At 35.6% G+C, this 22,947-nt stretch overlaps 1 protein-coding gene across 1 annotated transcript in view; it reads left to right on the top strand.

Annotated features, from left to right (window-relative positions):
• Window positions 1-22,947, top strand: part of STPG2 (sperm tail PG-rich repeat containing 2) — a 182,250-nt gene that overhangs the window by 31,485 nt on the left and 127,818 nt on the right. Inside the window, exons 7-10 of the mRNA XM_088529653.1 lie at window positions 3,256-3,366; window positions 4,795-4,954; window positions 7,646-7,809; window positions 12,457-12,543. Coding sequence (XP_088385779.1) covers window positions 3,256-3,366; window positions 4,795-4,954; window positions 7,646-7,809; window positions 12,457-12,543 — 522 coding nt within the window. The remainder of the gene's footprint in view (window positions 1-3,255; window positions 3,367-4,794; window positions 4,955-7,645; window positions 7,810-12,456; window positions 12,544-22,947) is intronic.

Below are 22,947 nucleotides of genomic sequence, written 5' to 3'. Positions count from 1 at the left end.
ACAATGCAACCTTAAAAATTCTCAGTAATGCATCTATTGACATAATAAAGTTATTTCTTTTTGTGAATTTCATAGTCCTTTTTAATTTAAAACCAGAAGTATATTCTGACTGTAAATAAATTTGGTAATTGTGTGAAGACTACAGTTTTATGCAATTTTTCTTCCTTTGGTTTCTCTGAGCATTCAGAATAATTTGTTGCTTGACCTAAGTTTATCATTCTTAGTTTTTGCTGGGGAATATGTGTGGTTATGCATTTAAAATACCATAGTGCACATATTGTGGGTGTTATTTTCTTGTGATTAGAACCTTTGGATTTGCTGTTTTTTTTTTTTTTTTTTCAATGCTTTTTGAGACATGAATATTTTGCATAAGGAGGTTTTTAAAGAATCTTCAGACTTCCCTGTTCAATTTGAGGCAATAAGCTTCACTTTGAAACCAGTACTGTCCTGTAATCCTGAAACGTAATTAGAAAAGGAATCTGGTTAGCCAGTTGCCAAGAGCTACAGTAGTGGGCTAGAGCTTTCAAAGCAATTTAAGAGGGTTGTGTGTCAGTGGAAACTGAACTGCTGGGTCATTTGGGTTACTTTGGAAATCCCAGCAAGACGCTGTTTTCTTTGTCTTTCTTTTTTCCCAGTTGCCAAATATTTACTAAGCTCTTAGTGAAAGCTAGAAGCAAACAAATGTTTGATACATTGGTCTAAATAGGGAGTGATTCTTCAATCGAAAGCTTTCCAACATTTGAAGAGATCTGAGGAGCTGGAAATGAGTAACTTGGCTTTCAACTATTTTTTATTATCTATCCTATATTTAAATCTAAATGGGTGTTCTGCATATGCAGACTAGGTGTTTTCTTAGTTTAGCTTGAATTTACCTATATAGAAAATGCTGAACCACAAAATTCAAGTTGTGGCAAGTATCATGCTATTTAGTTTCTGTGTTTTCTTTTTCCAGCATTATTTATCTTGTTGATCCTTAGTGGAATTTGTCTAACACCTTCCCTGTACTTGGTTACTGACAAATTAACTGAAGTTCAGTTCTCCTTCAGGTAGGAGAAGCTAAAAATGATCAAAATATTCTTGTTTTTATGAAATAACTGTTATATGTTGACTTTTTCAGCAGTGCTACTTGGATCAGGAGGTTAACAGGCTCTCCCCCATCTTGTTTCTGATTTTCTCAAGGCAAAGGCTTCCTCTGGCCTCATCAGCCTTGAAGAGCCTGGCATGACTTAATTTGTATTTCCACCAAAAATTATAATTCTCTTACAGAATTCTCTCACTGAAACTTACAGTTTCTGTGAATAATTAAGAAAGCTGTAAGAAAAACCTTAAATAGTCCTAAGTTTGTTTTTGTCTGATCTGCATTCCCACCATTTTAGACTAGAAAATATTCTGATGGTAACAATATAAAATAGTTTAAGAAGTCTGTTTCATGATAAATTGTTCAGTGAGATAGATTGTGCTGTAATGATACCAGTTTAATGAAAGGCTAAAAATACGAGAAGGGTCATTAAAATCTGTCAAACTTATTAATTGTAATCATATCTTTTTATAGCAGAGTTGCTTAGCACAAAATTAATTCTTGCCTACTGGAGGAATGATGTACATAGTGCAGTTTTCCGTACTTAAAAAACAAAAACTAGTAAATTAATTGTAATATAAGCAGATCTTAGTAGACAGATGATAGAAGAAGGAACACTACTAAAAGGTAACACGCTGTTTACTAAAATATAGGAAAATGATTGCTTTATGAAAATTTTAGCATAAACAGATACAATGTTATGAATTGATTGAGATCAATTGAGATATTTATTATCATCACATACCTAAACGTCCCATCTGTCTTTGTCATAGGCCTTATATTTACCCTAAGCAAAGTAGAATTGATTTTTGTTTGCTTTTTTTTCTGAGGAGGGGTAAGATTACATTAAGTGTCTAATATAACAATGTGTTTTGCAGTCATGCAGACTCTTGCTGTTTGTAAAATTAACACACACTTCTGGAGACTGGGATTTCCAAACTGAGAAAAACTTTGATTCGTTTTTGATTGTTGCTTATTTTTGCTCTGAGCATTTTTATTCTAGATATATAAATTTAAGCACAAAGCTTTCCATTTTACTATTGCATGCTAACTCCAAAGTTATTTCTCTGTCTTCTTTAGCCATGTAAAGTCACTGTGGCTTGCTTGATGTAGACCTGTTTGCTTTGAATGAATTTCTGGTTCTGATGGTATAGGACTGGTCTCTTGATGAAACACAGAATACTTGGTAACTCAGGTTAATCCAAATTTACAGTTGCATGAAAAAGTTCTGGAGATGCAAGATATGTTCAGTTCTCTAAGATGAAAAGAGTGCAGCAGGAATTAGGCCATCAGCTGCTAGTTAGTGCTCTCTAGAAAGAGTACCACGTATGGACGTCACAGTCATTGACTGATGCAGTCATGCGCTCTACTTGCGATGTTTTTTGGACCAGGTGATACTGTAGAAATGCGGGGAAAAGCTGAGCAAAACCAAACAATTTTAAAGAATAAGCTTTAAATTGTACTTAAGCATAATTTAGAATATGTTTTATATATGAGGAAACACTTGCATTTATTCTCTCACTTCCATAGACTCTGAAAACTCTGATGATGATAGCAATGATATAAAAAGTCTCTGTGTGTCATTAACTTGTCAACAGGCAACATGGATGCTGGTTGTTCAGTGTGAAGTAAATTTGTATCATTCTTTTCTATGAATTTTGTCATGAAATGCCATGTGTTATTGCAGGAATTTGTATTGTAATTTAGCAGGAAACTGGTTAGAAAAAACAGTTATTTCATGTTAAAGTACATTTAATATGAATTTATTTTGTTATGCTTATAGTTTAACAAAACAAGCAACACATTTTTCCAGGATTATCATCTTTAACTTGCCCTTGTTTTCTCCAGGACAGAGTAGATTAATATAGCACATACAAAGTCTTTAATGCATATATTGCATGAGCCAAAATATCAAATTACTTTTCTTGGTTCACATAGGGTGATGTAGCGTGCTGCTGTTTGCACTGGGAAATGCAAATGAATGACACCTCAGGTGAGCTCGTTGAACTGTGGAGAAGACACAAGAAAACTAAACAACTTCCCACAAATTCTTAGTGCAGCTGTAAAGCACTCAAATAATGAGCTCAAACCATAGTCTGGAAAATATTCATTAAGCTTAATAGTATTTTTGTGGTTAATTTGTAAATTAAAAATTATATGCAATTGATGTTTTTCAGGGTTTTCCAGGACCTGGACAATATGAAATAGAAAGTCAATTTCAGCAGAGTGAAAATGCGGTGCAACAGGGGAGAATATTTCTACATGCTCCTTTTCTTTCACAGTCCAAAGTAAGATCCCCATACTTTTTCTTCCTCTTGATGTATTCTAATAACACGATTAGTAAAACAATAAGGTAACTGACAAGAAATAATAATTGTATGATTCTGTGATTGCTTAATTATTTCTGTGTGTTTCTGCACTACTTAGTCTAATGGTTGATGACTGAGACGTACATGAACACAGCCCGGACAAACGTTTCAATGGGCTCAAACAATGTGAAGTGAGAGTGTGTGCTTATGAAAAAGGTGGTGTGGCTCGAAAGCTCCTGATCAGTGATTATAGATTTTATTCATGTAATGCTTAACGCTTAGGTGTGTGCTCTGAAAGGATGATTGTGGAAACAAGTGAAATCTTTTTTCAAGTGTGCATTTCAAAAATAAGAGCCTGACATTATGCATTACAGTCAATCTTTGAAGAAATCTTTCCTTCTTTCCTTTCCTTCCATGATTGCTCCAAAGGCCTCTCTTTCTCTCTTTTTTTTTCTTTTTTTTTCTTTTTTAATCTCTCTTTGTTATTTTAAGAAGCATTTAGAACAAAAACTAATTTTGTATCTATCAAGTAGATTATCTTTCTGTCTTTTGTATTATTAGGTATTCTGTATTATCTGTATTCTGAAATTACCTCCAGTGTTCATTAGGACAGACATGCATATTAGACGTTCTGGTAATTTTACTCTCTGCATTCAGCTTTCTGAAGGTGCAGACCTACCTTGTAGCTTGATTTTTAACTTAGGTGTGATAGTTGTAATATGGTCGGCTACTTCCTTGACCGTTGTCTGTAATTTAGTCGCTCCAGGTAAGAACGTTAAGTGCCACAGGTATTGGAAGCATTTTTGAATGAGCCCTTAGAACAATATCCTTCATGTCCTTCATGCACAGCAGATAAAGAATTGTCTCTACCATGGTTTATTCTCCCAATATTTCCCATTCTTTTTCCCTTTATTGTTCTGCTATATGTGCTAGCTGGCTGGTGGTATGGCTGCATGTAAGTTTTGGAGCATAAAATAACCCTCAAATTCTGCACTGTTGTATACAACATGCTCAGCACATAAAGACAGCAATGATGAAAACTGATTAAAAAAAAAAAAAGGGGGTATAATTTTTCAAAGAAGGCAAGTCTTTTAAAACATACCTATATCAACATCTTGAATGCAAGATCTGACTGAATAAGCATCTTATTGATTGTTAGCTATTCACATGGCTATGTATTTGAGCACACGTGTACCATTTGTACAAACAAATTCACAGTTAATACATCAGAGTTGAAAATCACTCCTATGTGATCAGAAATATTCAAGGTGGTGGCTGTCACTGTTTCTGAGTTATCTTCATTATGAAAGAGAGAAAGACCGTAAATATACTGAAGTAAGCACTTAATGCAGTTTCTGAATGTCCTGTAGGCTGTCAGTGGCATATTTTTACCTTGTGTTTTACTAGAGATTTCTACCTGTGAGATCAATTACACCAGCTCCTGGCACCTATAATGAAACACACATGGCTCTTGAGTCCTTGAATAGAACATCGGGAGTGAAAAAGATCCCGTTTGGTCAAAGTGCTGTTCGGTGTACTCAAGACTTCAGGGTAGAAAAAACACCAGGTTTGCAATTAATCCAAATACTGCTGATATTCAGATTATATAACTTTAATATTAGTAGGGTAGATATTGTGGAACATGAGTAATTAATCATGTAACTAAAATACAGTAAATATGAAATTAATTTGAAATTAAAAAGCTCTAAGAATTAGAGAAAATATACCTATCAGAGACTTAGTTATTTATACTAGACTTCGGCCAAAAAGATCCAAATGTGGTCCCCAACTCACCAATTTGGGGGGATTTCTAAAAATATGAACACAACTTATCTATGATAAATATGAACTAATTTATAATAGTATTGTTTGTTTGTTTATTTCAAAGGATTCCTAGCTAATGAAAAAGCAATGTAAATGACATCTGTGGATGTTGGTTCTCCACCTCTCTCTTTTCCCCTATCTCCCCTCCCCTACCCAGCTAATTTTGGGCTAGTATTAAATAAGGCTATTTCTTATAGCCTTATTCAAGGCTTATTATTCAAATAAGGCTATGTATAAAAAAATACACACTCTATAGCTGTCTATCAACAAAACAACTAAGATCTTTTTTACGGAAATTGTGATTTTTGCTGAGGTCAATATGTACTCTATTAATTACGTTTTCACACTGTTGGCAAGATTATATCTCACAATAGTTTAGTAGTGATACATAATTTATTATCCTCATTCTAGTGCTTTAGGAAATGTAGGCATACATTGACTTTCTTCTAAATGTTGTTCAGGGTAAATTGTACCTGCTGTGAAATGATTTTATTTCTCTGACTTTTCTTAGATATTCTCGTTCTTGCCTTTCAAATGTTTTGTGAGCAGAATGCAATACCCCACTCATGGTCCTGTAATAATAGTAATAGTCAGATATTCAGGTGTATATAGAGAGAATAGTACATGCTGAAATTACATCTGTGCCTAGCACTTCAATTTATTTGAATAGCTAAATAATATTACCTTTGTTATTGCCTTTATAGAGCTATACTCTAGTTGAGAATGTGTTAAACAGTTCAGTATTCTATCTGCAGACATTGGTCTACTTTATATGTCTGCAGTTTGAACATATTAATGAAAGGGCAAGTGGTGGAAAGTATCTCCAAAAGGCAAGTCCATGTAGCACACTGCTCGATAGTTGGTGCCTGGTTATGTAAAGCGAAGTGTTGCCATAGAGTTTCTTCTCAGCAAACTGGTGTCAGCAAGCACTTTGAACAAGCACTTTTTTGCATTTGCTTCTCTTTGTTTCATTTCCACTTTATGCCAATCTTCTGCAACACAGGTTTCTGGGAAGATCACCTTTTGCCTCCAATTCCTTATGTGGTTGTGTTTTATTCCCTGACTGATGGCCAGTTGTCTGTGCCATCTAGGTGAGGGATGGACACCCCTCTCCTACTTTCTCAGCCAGCCACTTAAGTCCTGCACCAAAAAGGAGGAGATATTCAGAAATAATACACTGTTATTCCCATATCTCTTTGCTCAGATCATAAATGTGAAGTGTTGCCCTTAGCACTTCTTACACTCTCAGTGTCACATCGTAGGAACAAGCCGTTATCATAAAAGACTGATCAGTGTTTCTTTTTTCTTTTGTTTAACTTTTTGCTTTGGGGTGTTTGCTCTGAGCCTTGGTTGCTAGTGATAATTACTGAGATGCAGGAGACAACATATTTAAATTTTTGACATAAAAACTCTTGTATGATTCTTCTGAGTAATGCTGAAGACAAATTTAGAAGATGATGCTGATTCTATTTTTATCAACGCTGCTGAGAATAAGTCTGAACCCCCTGCCTTTACCATTGGCAGACGTTAATTTTGAAATAGTTTTTCAGTTCAGCTGTCAACATATTACTGGTAATCCCTTAAAGTATACCTGGAAGCCATATGCTTCTCCTCTTCCACTGATACACATAGCTGTGTACCACATTATGTGTCTCAATTCTCAGTGCAGTCATTAGAGATTACGCAGTACATGTTGCCTCATTACTATCCTGTGACGAGCTGTCTACATCTTTTATCAGGTCCCTCTCATATAAGCCTGCTTTGACACACAGAAAATTCTCCATTGTTGTTCATTTCTCCTTTACCAATGGGGAACGGGGCAGCTGGTAGTTTACACAACAGTTGTCGTTTTCATAATGAAAAAGAGGAAGGCAGCCCATGCTGGACTTGGACCTATGGTGTGTTAGTGTAGCTATGAATTCAATGGCAGCACAAACCTTTAAATCTCCAGACACCTTGCAGACAATGAAAGACTCGATTCAGCACTTGCTTGGTTATTGTATCCCCATGATGAAGACTTTTATGTCTCTTAGACATGCTAATAAAATTGTTAGGATGCGTTGTTAAAGGCTTACAAAATTGTCTTCAGTTTTGTTACTGAAAAAATCCCTCACTGTGCAAGTAGTTAGTCACCTTCTTGGTAGAAAGTTGTATTCAGTATCTATAGATAAATTATTATTCATTTCCTCTGCCAAATACCAGATACAATATGACTATGTTCAACAGTACACACTGCATGCATTTTGGGAATACAACTGTAATCATTATACAGATAGAAACTTTTCACCCAACTAGTATCTAAACTGAGAGTATTTTGTTGTTAATAAAATCACAGAACAGTTTTGAAGGTGTATAAGTAGTTATGCTATTGAAAAGTTTTATTATAAAAGAAAACTTTGTTGAAGGCTGACAGAAATGTTTTGACTTTTTTCAGGCCCTGCATTTTATAACATTCTGAACCATAGTATTGAAAATGAAAGTATAAAAAGCATGTATTTGGCCTATATAAAAAGAGCTGCTTTTGGATCTTCAGCTCCTCGATGTCTGCGCCTTCATGAAGAGGAAGAATTTTGTACTCCTGGCCCTGCTGATTACCAGGTAACTTAAAAAAATATCTTCTAAAAAGAAAGCAAAGAAAGGTTTGTAGGAAAAAAATAAAAACAAAAAAAAGCCTGAGAATTTTGAAAGTTATAGGCATGTATACTTGCATATGTGTATATAGGCAAGAATGTATACATGTATATAGACAATCAGTAATATTTTTGAAAAATTATTTATATCTTGTAAAGAAGAGAGGTTACCAATGAAGAGGAAGTGATATCCTGAGTATGCCCAAAAGAATGTCTAAACTTTTCTGCTCTTTTGTAGAATTTATGAATTTATTTTTAGAAGTTTAAATAAATAAAGAAGTACTTTTGACATACTTTGTCATTCAAAGCAGAGCATATTTTAATTGCAATTACAATATTTTTTTTTCTGAGCAATTAAATTAAAAGGACAACATGATTTGGAAAAGTAATGCAACTATCATGGAACAAATGGAGGAAAAAATAATGTGAGTCATGAGTTATCATGAGTTATTTTACCACTTCTTTTTAGACTAAGAAGCTCTGAGACAGCCACCTTAAATTTTGATTTTCTGCTGTTTGTCACTACTTCTCTATCTATAATTGAAAATAATAACCCCTTTAAAAATATATTTTGCTACTTTCTCAATGTGTCATAGTTCTATGACTTACTGCAACCTGCTTTTTTTTTCCCCTAAATAATCATCTATTGAAGGGAATATTTAATAACACGATTAATTCTAAGCATTGCAAAATCACATTGATATATCTCCATGTTTATATGCTACTTTGAATGGCATCTCAAAGTGAAATATATTATGTGATTATATTTACAAATGAATAGCCTGTGATTTTTGAAAATATATAAAATCAAATTGTTAGTTCTTGTGCCCTAATATCTCACTAACAGCAAAGAGAATAATGATCACTCCTCAGTGCTATTTTTTGAATACTTAAATCTGTTTTGATTTGAATATCAAGTGCAAAGATATAAATTAGTAGGCTAACAATAATATTGCAGTTGTGAGTAGAAAGTGGCCAAATCGAAAGGACAAATATCACAATAATTAGATAAAGAGATAGGCTGAAAGTCTGTGGGAATTCTTTGAAACTCTGTAGTTTTTTATTGCAGGAATATCTGAGAATCATCATAAAAGGAGAGGATGCAGATTGCCAAATAAAGGTGTCAGGATACATTTTTCTCTGCATTGCAAAAATGCAAATGAGTGTTCCCCCAGATGTTAATCAGACAAACTAGACTGTTCATGTATCTTATTACAATTATTTCTAATTATATTTACAGATGACAGTTTTTAAGTGAAGGGTGGGACAGTACATGGAAGACAGTTCATGTTGCCATATATATATAAAACCAGTTGTTAGCGAAGATTGATACCTCTCCATTTTGAAAAGTGTTTATGTAGGTTTTCATGATGACAGAGCATATACATTTAAGGTGCATATGCACATAAACATGAGATTGTAGTGATTAAAGTAGACTGAGAAGATATTCTGATAGTTATCTACATATGCCCTTGGGTAAAAAAAAAAAATTCTTTAAGCCAAAAGTATGCCTTCAAAATTAAAGAGAGTAAAATATCTGCTGTTAACACTTCAAAATGTCACTATGGGGAAATATTATTCAATATTATCAAAATATTTAAATATTTGCATATATTTTCACATGAAGCAATGCCAGAATTACTATTTTTTCACTGAAATATTTCTATAGGAACTGTTTGGAAAAAGATGTTGTGAGCAGCAGGAGAAAATGCCCGCAGGAAGATCCATGCTTGTAAATTAATTACACTTTTCACCACCATGGGTGTATATCTCTGGCCAGATCAGGCCCTGCAGGTCCACTGTCTTTGCTCTACTGCCATCATGGTTCTGTTTTTTTACAATGAACTTATGAGCTTGTAGACTCATGAATCTGTCCAGTTTGCTCCAAGTTCTCTCTCCTGACTGCAGGGTTTCTTTTGTGGTATATTTCTTGCAGACTACATCTGCTTGGATGAAGTCCTGTGCCACGTGCTCTAGGTGACCCTGTGTGTGCAGGGGGGTTGGACTAGATGATCTCTAGAGATCCCTTCCAACCTTAAGCATTCTATGATTCTGTGAAAGAGCGCACATCCTGCAGAGGTCTGTGGGAGACCAGAGCCCCTCAGGGCTGCAGAGACACAGGCTCGGTAGAGGGGACAAGGGCACCTGCAATGGTGCCAGATCTCCATGACCCTGTGACTACATTCCACTCCAAATCACTTTTCTTAAAAAAGACCACATACAAAATCTTCTCAAAAGACTAGTAAGTCAAAAGATACACCACCAAAAGCAAAAGAACTAAGCACTATCCAGGATAGCCTTGAAAAACAAAAGAGCGGTTGAGACTGAGAAGGGTTGACTAAACACCTCCTCCTTTACATTCTTTTCAAGGTTTATTTCTTGTTTCATTTTGATGGACATTTTTCATATTCAGGTGCACATGATTAAAAAAGGTATATTTTTATATCTTGCACAGAGCTAAGTGGCCCAAAACACCTGGGACAGCAATTGCTCGCACTATATTCAGAGCCATTTCTGCTAGGAGATGTTGAGCTCTCTTGTCAGCTGCCTCTTGTTCTGCTCAGTTCCCCTCCACCCCAGATTCCAGGGTGCTGCAGTCACGAGGTCTGAAAGCTGTCTGCAAGCTGGACATGGCTGAACAGAGGTTCCTGCAGGTTTTGTGGCTGAGGGAACTGACAAAGAAAGGAGCTGTTGGTTGGAGCAGCCAGAAGAGTGTTGTGGTGGCTGCCAAGCAGCTATTGGGTGTTGAGGTGGGCTCAGTGGTGAGCGCTTCCTCCTGCGGTGGCAACAACTGCCTGCACTGTGCGGCTGTGGGCGAGTGCGGCGTGATGCCCACTGCCCTCCCTGGCAGCCGGGTTTGGTGTGTGAGCCTGTGTCCAGGTGAGTCGTTGTGCCCAGTGCGGCCAGGACCCGCTGTGGGAGGCGGATTAATCCCTGCAGGACAGTCTGCATGGGGCAAGGGCAGCCCCCAAGCGCTCCATGCTGCCACTGCCCACTACAGGGTTAGCTGTGGCCAGGCCAGTGGTGAGGAGGGCTGGGTCCCTCTGTGACACGGGCTGTGCTCACAGGGGACATCCCGTGTCACAGGCACAGCAGTCAGAGCGCACGCTCTGACCTTTCCTCACACGTCGCGACGAGCCTGGGAGAGCCCATGCGCTGGGACTGCTCTCGGCTCTGCTCTGTTGCGAGAAGCCCACAACCCTGAGCGGGAACCAGCGAGGGGCCGCAGGAGTAGCGCAGGGCTGCAGTGATGTGTGCAGGAGGAGCAGGAGAGGAGCTGTTTCCTCATCACCTCCTGTTTGCTCATTATCCAGAGCACAGAAACTTGCATGGAGTTCTGAGATGCTGGCCACAGCAGGTCCTGTGGGCAGCGAATGCCAATGCTGCCAACACAGGGTAAGGCCTTCGGGAGTTCTTTCTCAGAAACTCTTGCAGAGATCATGAACTGTGAACATGGCTGTTGAAAGCTGCAATTGGAGTATTGTGTACAGTTTTGGGCTCCCCAGTACAAGAAGGACTTGCAGCTTCTAGAGAGGGTCCAGCGGAGAGCCATGAAGGATGATTAAGGGACTGAAGCATCTATCTTATGAGGAAAGACCAAGCAAACTGGGCCTGTTCAGTCTGGAGAAAAGAAGGCTAAGAGGAGATTTGATTAACATGTTCAAGTACCAGAGGGGTGATTGTAGGAAGGATGGGGTCAGGCTCTTCTCCGTGGTGCCCGGTGACAGGACAAGGGGTAACAGGTGTAAGTTGAGACACAGGAAGTTTCACCTCCGTATGAAGAACTTCTCTCCTGTGAAGATGGCAGAGCCCTGGAACAGGCTGCCACAGAGGCTGTGGAATCTCCATCTCTGGAGATCTTCATAACCTGCCCGAATGTCACCCTGTGCCACGTGCTCTAGGGGACCCTGCTGGAGCAGGGGGGTTGGACTAGATGATCTCTAAAGGTCCCTTTCAACCTTAACCATTCTGTGATTCTGTATTTAGGAACAACTCTGTATATCACATACCAAGTCATATGAGAAGTTCTATACATGGGCATTGGTCATTACAATTCCTACATTAATATTGTGTTGTATACCTAGAGACAGAGAGATAAAGGAGACATAAACTCCGGATTCAGGAAATCATCCCAGTTCAGTTAAGCTAATATTCATATGCCATTGAGGCTGAAAAATATTAGGAAGAGACATACAGTTAAGTGTCTACTTGCTTGTTTTCCTCAGCTATGATGATATATTGGCATATACAATGAATACAACATCTATTTCCCCCCCCCTTTTTTTTTTAGTGTTTTAGACTTTTTCTGATTCTTGTGCAACTTGCTAATTAACTTGCTTTAATTATCTTGCTAATAAAATATGCAAGATAAGGAATATATCTAAACTGACATAAAATCAGTTAATATGATTTGTGTTCATTTCATAATTTGTGTTTCTTCATAATGTAAAACTTACCTGATAAAGAACATGCGAAGCTGGTAGCATACACTGAAATTGACTTTAGATCAGTAATTCTAAGGTCAACACAATTAAAGTGCTTTAAATCCATAAAAGACAATTTTAAGTGAGAGGACTTTTCTTGAAGACTAATATCTCTGTTCTGGAATTTTCAGGTCAATAAAAGTACTGAAAAACCACACAAACCCCAGAAATCTTTACCTTGCATCTTAACAAGAGAAAAAAGACCCACAGTTGCTATGGTAAGAAAACTTCCCAGATTGCTCTAATATCTATATTTTATTATACCTCTATTATTTTTAAATTTTTGAGTGAAAAAGGTTTGGTGGTGCCAAAATTTTGGGCATCTTAGCGTAGCTGAATCAAACAATCTCCCTCAAAGAAAGCCTGAGTTTGATTTTTATGTGGTCTGCACATTAAGATCTGTTAGAATAGGATGTTGCAGAATGCACGAAACTGAAATGTAATGTTTTAATAGGATTTTCCCTTCTTTTTTGTAATATTTGTGGAGGTCTTTTTTTAAATACAGTTGTACACTGATTGGGTTTTTATGCAGTTTGATCCTAAGTTCGTAACAATCGTTAATTTAGAATGTAGCATTCTTGCATGGCATTGCATTTCCTAAGGCTTCCATTCTGCAGCCTTTTCACTTGCCTCAATTTAGTCACTGCAGGCTATCTCCTCATCTTCTCAATTCAATTCAAACAATTATCTACATGATTAAAATATATTAAACATCTTTATATCCTGTATTATACCCTACTAGTCTTTTGCCCCTCTTCTTTCCCTTGCCCAGCAAGGTTTTGAGACAGCTTTTCTTTTTTTTTAATATTTATTTTTCTCCCTCTCTCTCTCTCTTTCTTTTTTTTTTTTTTCCTTTTTCCTTTTTTTCTTCTTATTAACTACTAATCAGCAACTTAAAAAGACTTTTTGTCACTAGGGTATCACATCTCATTTCCCCTGCCCACTCTGCTTCCTGGCTCCCACTTGCCTCTTGGTTCATGGAGTCCCATTGCCTGGGGGCTAATGCAGCTGAGAGCCTCTCTTTGGGCCCCCTCTTGCCCTAGCTGGCCTTTGCTAGGACTCTGCCTTTCGTCACCAACTCCTTCTTTATTTGTCTCTGTGTTTATTCTTCTTTTCCTGAAGCATTACAGTAGACTAAAGTAGTAGTAAACTATGTTGTGTTCTCCCTATCGTTTTACATTTATTTTTAACTGGTTTATCAGCCAGCATAGTAGAATATTTTGTAATTTTCTGGTTTACTTCCTATGAAGTAGGAAGTAAAGTATGAAGTTTCCTGCCTATTAAAAAAAAAAAAAAAAAGAAGGAATATGGAGTATGTTTTGTTAGTGCCTCCATTTTTTATATAGTTTTTAATTATGTATAATCTGTTTCTTGTGAATTCTATTACTCATTTATGAGTTTCTTGTAGAGTTTATTGTAGAGGTTTTTTTTCCCTTTGGCTGAGATCACCATACAGCAAGGTGTCTAATTCTGGTGTGCTTAAGCTGTTTGTTAGTATTTTGTTCTGTGAATTTCTTCTGTAAACTCTTTGCCATGCACGTGTTCATTTTATTGTTTCCCTACCATGCAGTGTGTGTTTTACATGGGCTTTCAGGTTACCTGAACATTGACTCAGGTGACCCATGCATACTTAACACTCAGAACAGGAAGTTTTGTTGTCTCCTGGGGTGCTGCTTTTGTTTGCAGGGTTTCTTCTGTAATTTGAGTACACTGTGTTTAAGTACCATCTATTATGTTATTATGGATTTTGATATCTGCTTGAGAACTTCTCTTTTATTTTACAGTGGCAATATACCCATCTACCTTGAACTTAGTGTTAATGTAGCGCATTGCTTGGCCTCACTGCCTTGCTAAAAACCCTTTTCCCATGACAAACATCATCGACAAAGTCTATGGAAAAGAAGAGTTCTCCTTGAGGATATTGCTGATCAGATAACTCTAGGAAATTTCCCCAGAAATTAATATGAAACCACAAGGATAAAAGAGTACAAATAAGGAAGAATGGCTTGATTCTTTCATTTACTGAAACATTTCCTTCATTAGACAAGACAGCAGGTACATTTTCCTGTCTATTTGTAATGACTTGGAAAACTTCCTATTGTCTCCTCTTGAATCATATAGAAACAAGGCATTGAGGCTAAGAATTTTAACAAGAAGAAAGCTTAGACTTTTTACATGTATGCCTTTGTTTAACGAAGGACTACCAGGAACTGGCCACGGAACATCACAATTCTGCTTTCCTGTAAGTCAATAGAAAAGAAATAGCCAGGGTGGCAGTAAATAGAAATACTTCAATCTTTTCTTTCTTTTTTTTTTTTTTTTTTTTTTTTTTTAAACGAAGTGTGGAGGTGTTGGCTAAAGGCAAATATCCAAAAAAGTCTTCCTCTTCAGTATCAAAGACAGGCCAAGGAACCTTGCTGCAGTTTCTGACCAAAAAAAAAAAAAAAAAAAAAAAAAAAAGACTCGTTTTTATTTGAATTGAAATAGAAAACCTTACAGCTATACATGTCTAAACATGAGTTAGTGGTCTAGACCCCCTTTATATATAGAGTGTACTCTTAAGACTCATTTGATCTAAGGTAGTTTTGAGTTGAACATTATAGATGTTTAATAAGTGAATTGAATTATAGCCCATGATATTCATCTTCTGTCCTGTATCTGAAGCTTCTATGTAGTCCAAGAATTAAGTGATTATGGTAACTTTGCCCTTATTAATAGTCTCCTTAATTTCATGGCATTTGATTATTTTTTTAAGAAAGTTTATTAAAGAAATAGTGTGATATTGCTCCATTTCTATCTTGTCTATGTCATGTCACTGCCGTGTGTTCTGGAAAGTAGAAAGCAGATCATTTTATGTAAAATAATATAAAAATGTGGAAGATGCTATATCTGTTTTACCTAGTGCCTATGACCACAATAAGTCTTATTCTAGTAAATCATAAATGTAATGATCTTTCGTCCAGAAATATGGTGCATCAAACAGTCTTTTCTGTCTAGTAATTGCTTTGGAAGCAAATTGTTTGTAGTGTCTTAACTGCACACATAAATAACTTTATTCTGATTAAATGACAGTGAAAATTGGTACGGCCGCTGAACAGCAAAACATTTTGCACTGCTTTATAAGGTTTTATATATATATATATGTGTGTATATATATATATGTATGCCTTTCATACATAGATAAATTACTCAGGGTTAATAGGTTTAATGCTTCTGAAAACTTTGACCAATTAATTTTGCTAGGAGCTCTTAGATGTCCCAGGGAGTGGTCCTGGATAGCAAGTACCAAAAGGCAGAGAGGATGGATTCCAATTTGTACAGAGTTATTAGAAACAGTAGATAAATATGAAGAAAAAAGCTTTGTAGATTTCGATGAGTTGTCACCATGTAGATCATGGCAGACTCTCAAGTTGCTGGGAAAGACTTTGTGGACCTGATTCTGTGGGCCCCAACAGTTTTCCTTCTGAGAGGAATGTCATACGTTAGGCTGTGTTGGAGACACAGAAATGTTTGCATCTTTCAGCTGTCTGTTAATTTGTCTGGAACAACATCTGTCTTGGGTAGCTATTGCAAGCTTATTAGTCCAGTTATTCTATAAATAGCAGTACTGGAATGTTCAGTCAGCAAATCAAGATAGCTCTGGTGATTTGAATCAAAAATGAGCTGCAGGTAGAGCTAAATGCACACTCCTGGTACTGTTCATATATTTGCCTTAAAATATGTCAATATTATTAGTTTACAAATACAATTTTCATAATTAATAATCAAACAATTTCCAACAAGAGAATGGATTTCTGCACAGATATTAATGTAAAAATGAGATACAAAATTACTTTTAGAACTGTGAAAAAAATCCTTTTTTAAATGTATGTATGTTTGAAATAAAGCAATAAATATGCATTTTCCTCTTAGTTCTAACCGTTGTATCTGAACACTAGCCAACAAATTGAAAGAAGGTTGGCTGCTTTATTGACTGTTTTTGGATATTAGAATTTCAGAATGTTAATTTATTAATTAGAAAATGTGATATTTTACTGACTGAGGGGAAAAACACCTGTTGGTTTTACATCTCCTAGTATACCAGATTTGCATAAATAAGTTCAATATTGTTTTCAATAGTAATGAATAAAATCACGTTTACAAAAAACAAGTACAGTATCTATAAGTAAATAAGCTGCTGTAGTAATAACAGATTAAGATAAATATTTATTGTAGTATTCCTCATTGATAAATTAGTGTTTAGCATATTATTTCATGGAGGGATGGCTAGTTAAGAAAGGATGGGCAATATTTTTTTTGGAATGTTATTTCTCCCTGTTATAATTAGTATGCATATAGAAAATGAAGTTCAAAAAAGATGTGTAATTATTCTTGTTCTTTTGAAGGGTCAGTGGAGCAAATAATGCCAAATGTAATTAAAATCACATAATGCAAAATTGCTTTGTGATATATGCAAATGTTCCTTAAATCTGTTTTTAATTTGGTAAAATTACTGATTTCAAACATGTAGAAAAGAGAAAATATGTGTATTTACAAAAGAACTCCTAACTCCTTTTTTTCTGCATCTGAGTATAATATTTAATAATCTATATGCTGATGGCCTTTGAAGATGCCACAAGATGTTCATTTTTCAATAATGTATGTGTGGGAATGAGCCTTATAATAGCTAATAAGATTTATGCTGCAGGGCTTTTACTCAGCAAACAGCATTTGCCTTGTACTAGTTATACTTGTCTAAGATCATACACAAGGCGATGCCCGGAGGAAGAGGAGAATTATTTTAGCTAGATCAACAGATATATATTCATAGGAAGATGTGGGGAGTGGAACAAAAGGGGAGCTTGTACCCCTCCTCAGATGATGATTAAGGGAATATTTGTCCAGGAAAGTCACATTAAGGGAGGGCTCATATACCTAAAAAATAAATATATTTCTCCAATTTAAATGAATTACTGTAGTAATAATAATTCTAATAATAATTCTCTTATAAATTTTGTGGCCTCAATACAGAATGCTAAGTCCACTGAAATGAGTAAGACTACTTATAAAGTTAAGACATTGAAGTGCCCTTTTGGAAGGGGCTTCAGAATCTCCATTGTCGTCTTTGTGAAAACTTTTGAGTTTCATCAGTTGCTAATTTTTCAAGAATCATTCTGGCTTCTGGAACTTGAGTCTCCTTCTCCATTCCTGGATATGCACAGGCATACTTGCATCCCCTGGCAAGCAGTTAGATAATTATGATCTAATTTATAAGTGAATGTGATTTGCAGAAAGACTATAGATGTATGAATCTTTTTAAAGCATCTGGTAGCTACGTACATGTTTGTGAATGGAAAAATGAATTTTTACCTCTGTCTGTTTTGGAGCTATTTATATCTTCTAAAGGTTTTCAAAATGTTTTTAGCAAACTAAAAATTACTCCAGTTATTAAAGTATCCTATGGTTAAGAAGAAAGTTACAGTTAAATATGATCTGTAAAAATAAACTGAAGCTGGCAAGTTTAATCCACCGTTATGCTGTAATCATGTAAACTGCTGTAGAAGACTGCCATTAAACTATTAATACGCAGTACTGCTGAAGAAGACTTAATTAAATATAATCTTTCATGGAAACTAATTCCCCAGTATATTACTTCTCTAGAAGAAAAGACTCTTTGCTGGTTTCACCCTTCACCTAATTTTTCAGTTTCTGTGTCCCTGAAATGCACCGAGATGGATTAATGCCCTCACTCCTTGTCCCGCTCGCATTAAAAGAATTGTAAAATAAAGTATTCAGTAAGCATTAAAAAATTTAAATCCATAGAGTTATTTTTGTTTCAGTAAAGCAAAAGCAAAATACAAAGATATATAATAGTCTGAAGACATATATTTAAAACTTTAGTATTTCATATACAGCTGATTCTTTGTGCATTTGGGAGGTAAGGAATATGCCTTTCATTTGTCTTTTACACTATCCTCTATGATGCTTTTTCTGTAAAACAGAATGCTAAAAAAATCCCACAAAACTCAAAATACTCCTCTGTCCTTGATAACTTAAAATGTATGAAAAAATTAGTAATGACTTTCAATATACATTGTAGATCTAAATGTTAAAAGTACTCATACTTTAACTAAAAATGTTTTATGTTTTTGTACTTTTAGAAGACATAAACTATTTCTGAAAAATCTCCTCGAAAGTTTTGGTTAGCATTTTAAAATTAGTTGTCTTTTTTTCATCCTTTTTCTTTTGACTTTATCTCATTCCTACTTCAGTTGCAAGAGCTAGCAAGAATAAATTATGACAGTATGTGATGTTACAAATTGGTTAATACTTAAAAATATTATCCTTTTTTTAAGGAAATGGAAAAATAACATTCTAGATAACACTTTGTGGAGCTCATCAGAAACAAAGCAATGGCCACCTGGTAGAACTGCTAAATATGGGTAAAGAGAGAAATGGCTTTTAAAAGAAAAAGGGAGAATAGTCTTTGGTTAAGAAGTGGTTAAAGTAGACTAGATCTGTGGAATACCATGAGAAAAGATCCAACCTCAAAAGAATAGAGAGAAAGAACAGGGATATTTAGGGTGATAAGCATGGAATGGGATTGGAGAAAAGGAAACAAAGTGAAGGCAGGAACAAATTTGAACTTGACTTAGTGAAAGATATGAAGGAAGTAAGTGGTGGGAAAACAAGTTATACAAAATGTAGCATGATTTTTGCAGCAGTGTTTGAACTGTAGTTGATAACTGGTAATGCATTATGGGAGGAATAAAGGGCAGAAAATAGTGTGGCAGTATTAAAGTAGGGTGTTGTTCTGTAATGCACCAACAGAAAAAAATCCGTACCAGGGACCACTGAAAAATGAGATGTATGAGTGTCAAAGACCATATTTAAATCCTGAATCTGCAAGAAGGCAATTGTAGGACTAGTGCTGACAATGATAAAGAATATAAGTAGAAAGTAAAAGGCTCTTTGAGATATATATAAATTCATCTTTGTTAGTAATAGAGAAATAGAATTCCAAGTGTGTATCTTAAGGCTGAAAATAGCATATATGTGAATGCTACTTGTGCATATAGGTGTTTTTGAAAATGTTAGGCTTGTTCCAGTATGGGATAGTTTTAACATGTACTTTTGCAGGATGGGAGAAAATAAAATTCTGAAGAGGGCTAAGGGTTTTATGGTTGTTAGCACTTGTTTCATATTATGAAACTCTCAGAGAATTTTATCAGAAATAAATTAAACTTTTATTTTCAGGATGCAAATGCATGTGTGAAGTTAAAATATTAAAAGCAAGGAGAACAGAATATCTATAGCATTTGGAGTGATTTAGTAAGTGGACTGCTTTTATGCCTGTTTTCTGTGCAAGCTTATCTTGTGTGAGTAGTTAAGTGGCTTCTATTTAAAGGCTAAATTATTTTCTGTTATTTTGTCAGAATTACTGCTTTCATAGAGAATTATTAATGGAACCACTTTGGAGACGTGTTAGTAGGAGTGCGTGCTATGTGCTCCAGTTAATTCAAGAACTAAGGCTTGCAGGCTGGTTTAGCTGTGCAGTTGTAGGTTGCAAAGTATAAATTTTAATTCCATAATCTGCAATGTGGTGGTTTCAGCTGTGTCCTTCATATGAGACTGCCATCTTAAATTTTATCTATGTTTTCATTGCTCAAAAAAGTCAGAAAATGATCAGAAAAATGTTCACAATTGTCAAAGATAAGTTTTTCATCTTTTCTTTTTTTAAGGGGATTGTTTGGTGTTATACTGAATATTTAGATTATTTCCTATTTATAGACAAAAGTTCTTTAACCAGAGTTTTATAATGGATTAAATTTTGGAGATTTTTTTTATGAGCAGAAATTTGTCACTTCATAGGATTGTAATAACGAAGAGAATTTGATCAGCTGTAGAAAAGGACAAAGCAAGAATCCAAACTAAGAAAATGGGTCTATACTGGTCAACTAGCATTTTAACAGGACATTAGATTATGGTAGAGAATTTGAACTTCAAATGAGTGTCTGCTTGTGAGGGACTCTAAGTGTGTGGGTTTTTTTTTGCGGGGGAGGCGGGGGGTTGTTTAATCTGTTTTTTCTGTTGTTGTTTTTTTGATAATGGCAGGAAAGTTAAAGATGGTCAAGATTTTTGAACCAGCAATGAGACAGCTTCCATGGAGATGCCTGTTCAGTTGTGATGCTTTAATACCACTGTCTCCTGCTGAAGCATCTGCAGATGGTTTAAATGGAGGTGGGGGGATAAAACTGAACTATTACCCTAGGGTTATAATAGTGAGGATGTTAAGGGTAAACACATGCCAAGAATAAAAACTGAACTCCATGAGATCTGAAGCAGGTGTGAATATTTACTGCCAAAATGCTCACAGCTGGGACTGAAAAGCAGCTTTTAAAGCAAGTGAAAGAGAGGCTACCACATCTTCATCTTTAGTTCCTGTCATTCTCTGCAGAAGAGGCTGCTTTTCTAGGCCAGAGGCACACGTGCTTCAGGCTGATTTCTCTGTGCAGGTTAGCTTTTTCTTCTCCCTTTCCCTATGTTCTTAACTGTTGCAGTTTAGCTTAGCTGTGTTATCTACTGTATTCCTATTACTTTGCTCTAAACCTGTATTCCTGGCCCTTTCAAACAAAAGTGTCATATTAAAGACCCATTTAAATTGGCCGCTTGAGGCTGAAAATTTTGTTAGGGAGAATAAGATTCTACTGTCTGGCAATTACGGTATTGGTAGTTTGTTGAGACTGTGGTGCTCTGGAAGCGCATGGTCTATAAGTACTAGACCAGTAGGAAAGCCAAATGCAACTGAGGCTTTCTGTGTACTAAGGCATTTAGCTCGTGGAAATTTTTGTAAATGATTTCATGTGGGATTTGAAGTTTCATTTTAAGAGATAAATTACTCTGTTAAGTTTACAAAGTGTAGCTATTATTTTATGCTCATCTAAGGCTGTGATGCCATATGGCAATGGAGGTCTGTGAGCCTCTAAACATTTACACAATTTACATTCATTTTCAGCATCTTGTAGCAATTTTTTACTTCTGGAAAGTAGTAGTGTTTCAGCATGAATGGTGTCATCATATTTAGCTACTGCCATTTTTCTCCAAACTTAATTTTGAAAAATCTGTGCTTGTCTTGCTTTCGGAAAATTGTATGTGCTAACCTTGTTATGCAAGAGTGCCTGGGTTTTCACATGTACTCTACCCTTATTGCAAAAGGTATTTCTTCAGTTAGATGTGAAAGATCATTTGGTTTCTATGTATGTTAACTCTAGGCTGAAAAAGAAAAGTGAACTTTGCTTATTCGTTTTTGTCTTTGTTTATACAACCTTGTTGTAGCATCTTGCAGATAGTCTTCTGCAAAAATATAGTTGTTATATGCATTGAGAGGACTAAAAAAAAAGCCCTAGGTTTCAATATCTCATATAAAGTGTGACATATCTCATATGAAGTGATGACTAAGATCCAGTGTAAATTTAATTTGTATTTAAGATGAATTAGGTTTTATAAAGTTAGCTGCTGATTTATAGAAGTTACTTTTAAGAGTCAAAATGAGATTTTAGACTCAGAGATGAATGTATTGAAAACAAGAGTTTTTCCTGTATTTCTTTAGTGGCAAATAGATTTGAATTAAAAGCATATCTGACTCGTTGTGTTGACAGTGCTGCAAAAGTCCCTCGCTGTCATTAGAATCCAGACAGTAAAGGCAACCTGCTGTGGATGAATCTAGCCGTGAATACAGACTTTCTCTGCTGTATAAAGATTAAATTTAGTAACATAAAATATTCTGCATTGTACAGACAAATTGAAAGATAGGAATAGATAAAATCACTTGCATTAAAGTCAACAGTTTTGTTCCTTCTATTTTTCTGCACAAAAAAACTCATAAGAAAGTGTGGTACAATGGATAGTCAGTCAAAATTAAAAAAAAAAAAAAAAAAACTGAATGGTTTTCCTGATTAAAGCAGAATGCTGTTAATGAGCATCTTGTTAGAATTATAAATCATGCACAAATAGAGACATTTTAGGGTTTTTTTTTTTTTTTTGGTAGGGATGTGATGGATCAAATATTTCTGTATCTTCCATAAGCATAGAAATTTTACCATGGTATCAGCATAATATGTCTGCTTGCAGAATGGTGACTAAAACCATCTTTGCGACACATCCGAATGGCTGCATGTCTGAGCATTGTGAGAATGTGATAGAGGAATAAAAGCTTCCTAGTTTGGTACATACCAGTGTAAAATTTTAAAGCAAGTCAGTTATAGTAATAGAAACAGACTTTGTGCCTAATACATAAACAATAATAGATACAAAACTTTTTCTATTCACATGAAGCTATACTGCAGAAGAAAGTATGAATAAGCCCATTTATTTTCATATAACTTAATTATTGTCCACACTGCTAAGAAAAAGAGCAGTCTTTCTTTTACAGATTAGATATGATAATTCCTTATGTGAGTGTCAAATGCTTGCCTGCCCAGGTTTTGTACTTGTTGAACAGTGTGTGAGAAAAAATGATGATTAAGAGTGCTTATTTTGACCATTGTGGCCTCCAGCCATTCTAGTCATATTTACATTTTTGCTCTCATTTTTGCTTTCTTTAAAAATCGGGATAGTGACAACTTGTCGACAGCTCATCTGTG

The sequence above is a fragment of the Tinamus guttatus genome, unplaced genomic scaffold (assembly GCF_059628265.1).
Source record: "Tinamus guttatus ecotype Peru unplaced genomic scaffold, ASM5962826v1 Tinamus_guttatus_pri_ptg000028l, whole genome shotgun sequence".
In the NCBI taxonomy this organism is placed as follows: domain Eukaryota; kingdom Metazoa; phylum Chordata; class Aves; order Tinamiformes; family Tinamidae; genus Tinamus; species Tinamus guttatus.
This window is presented reverse-complemented; position numbering and strand designations above follow the sequence as displayed.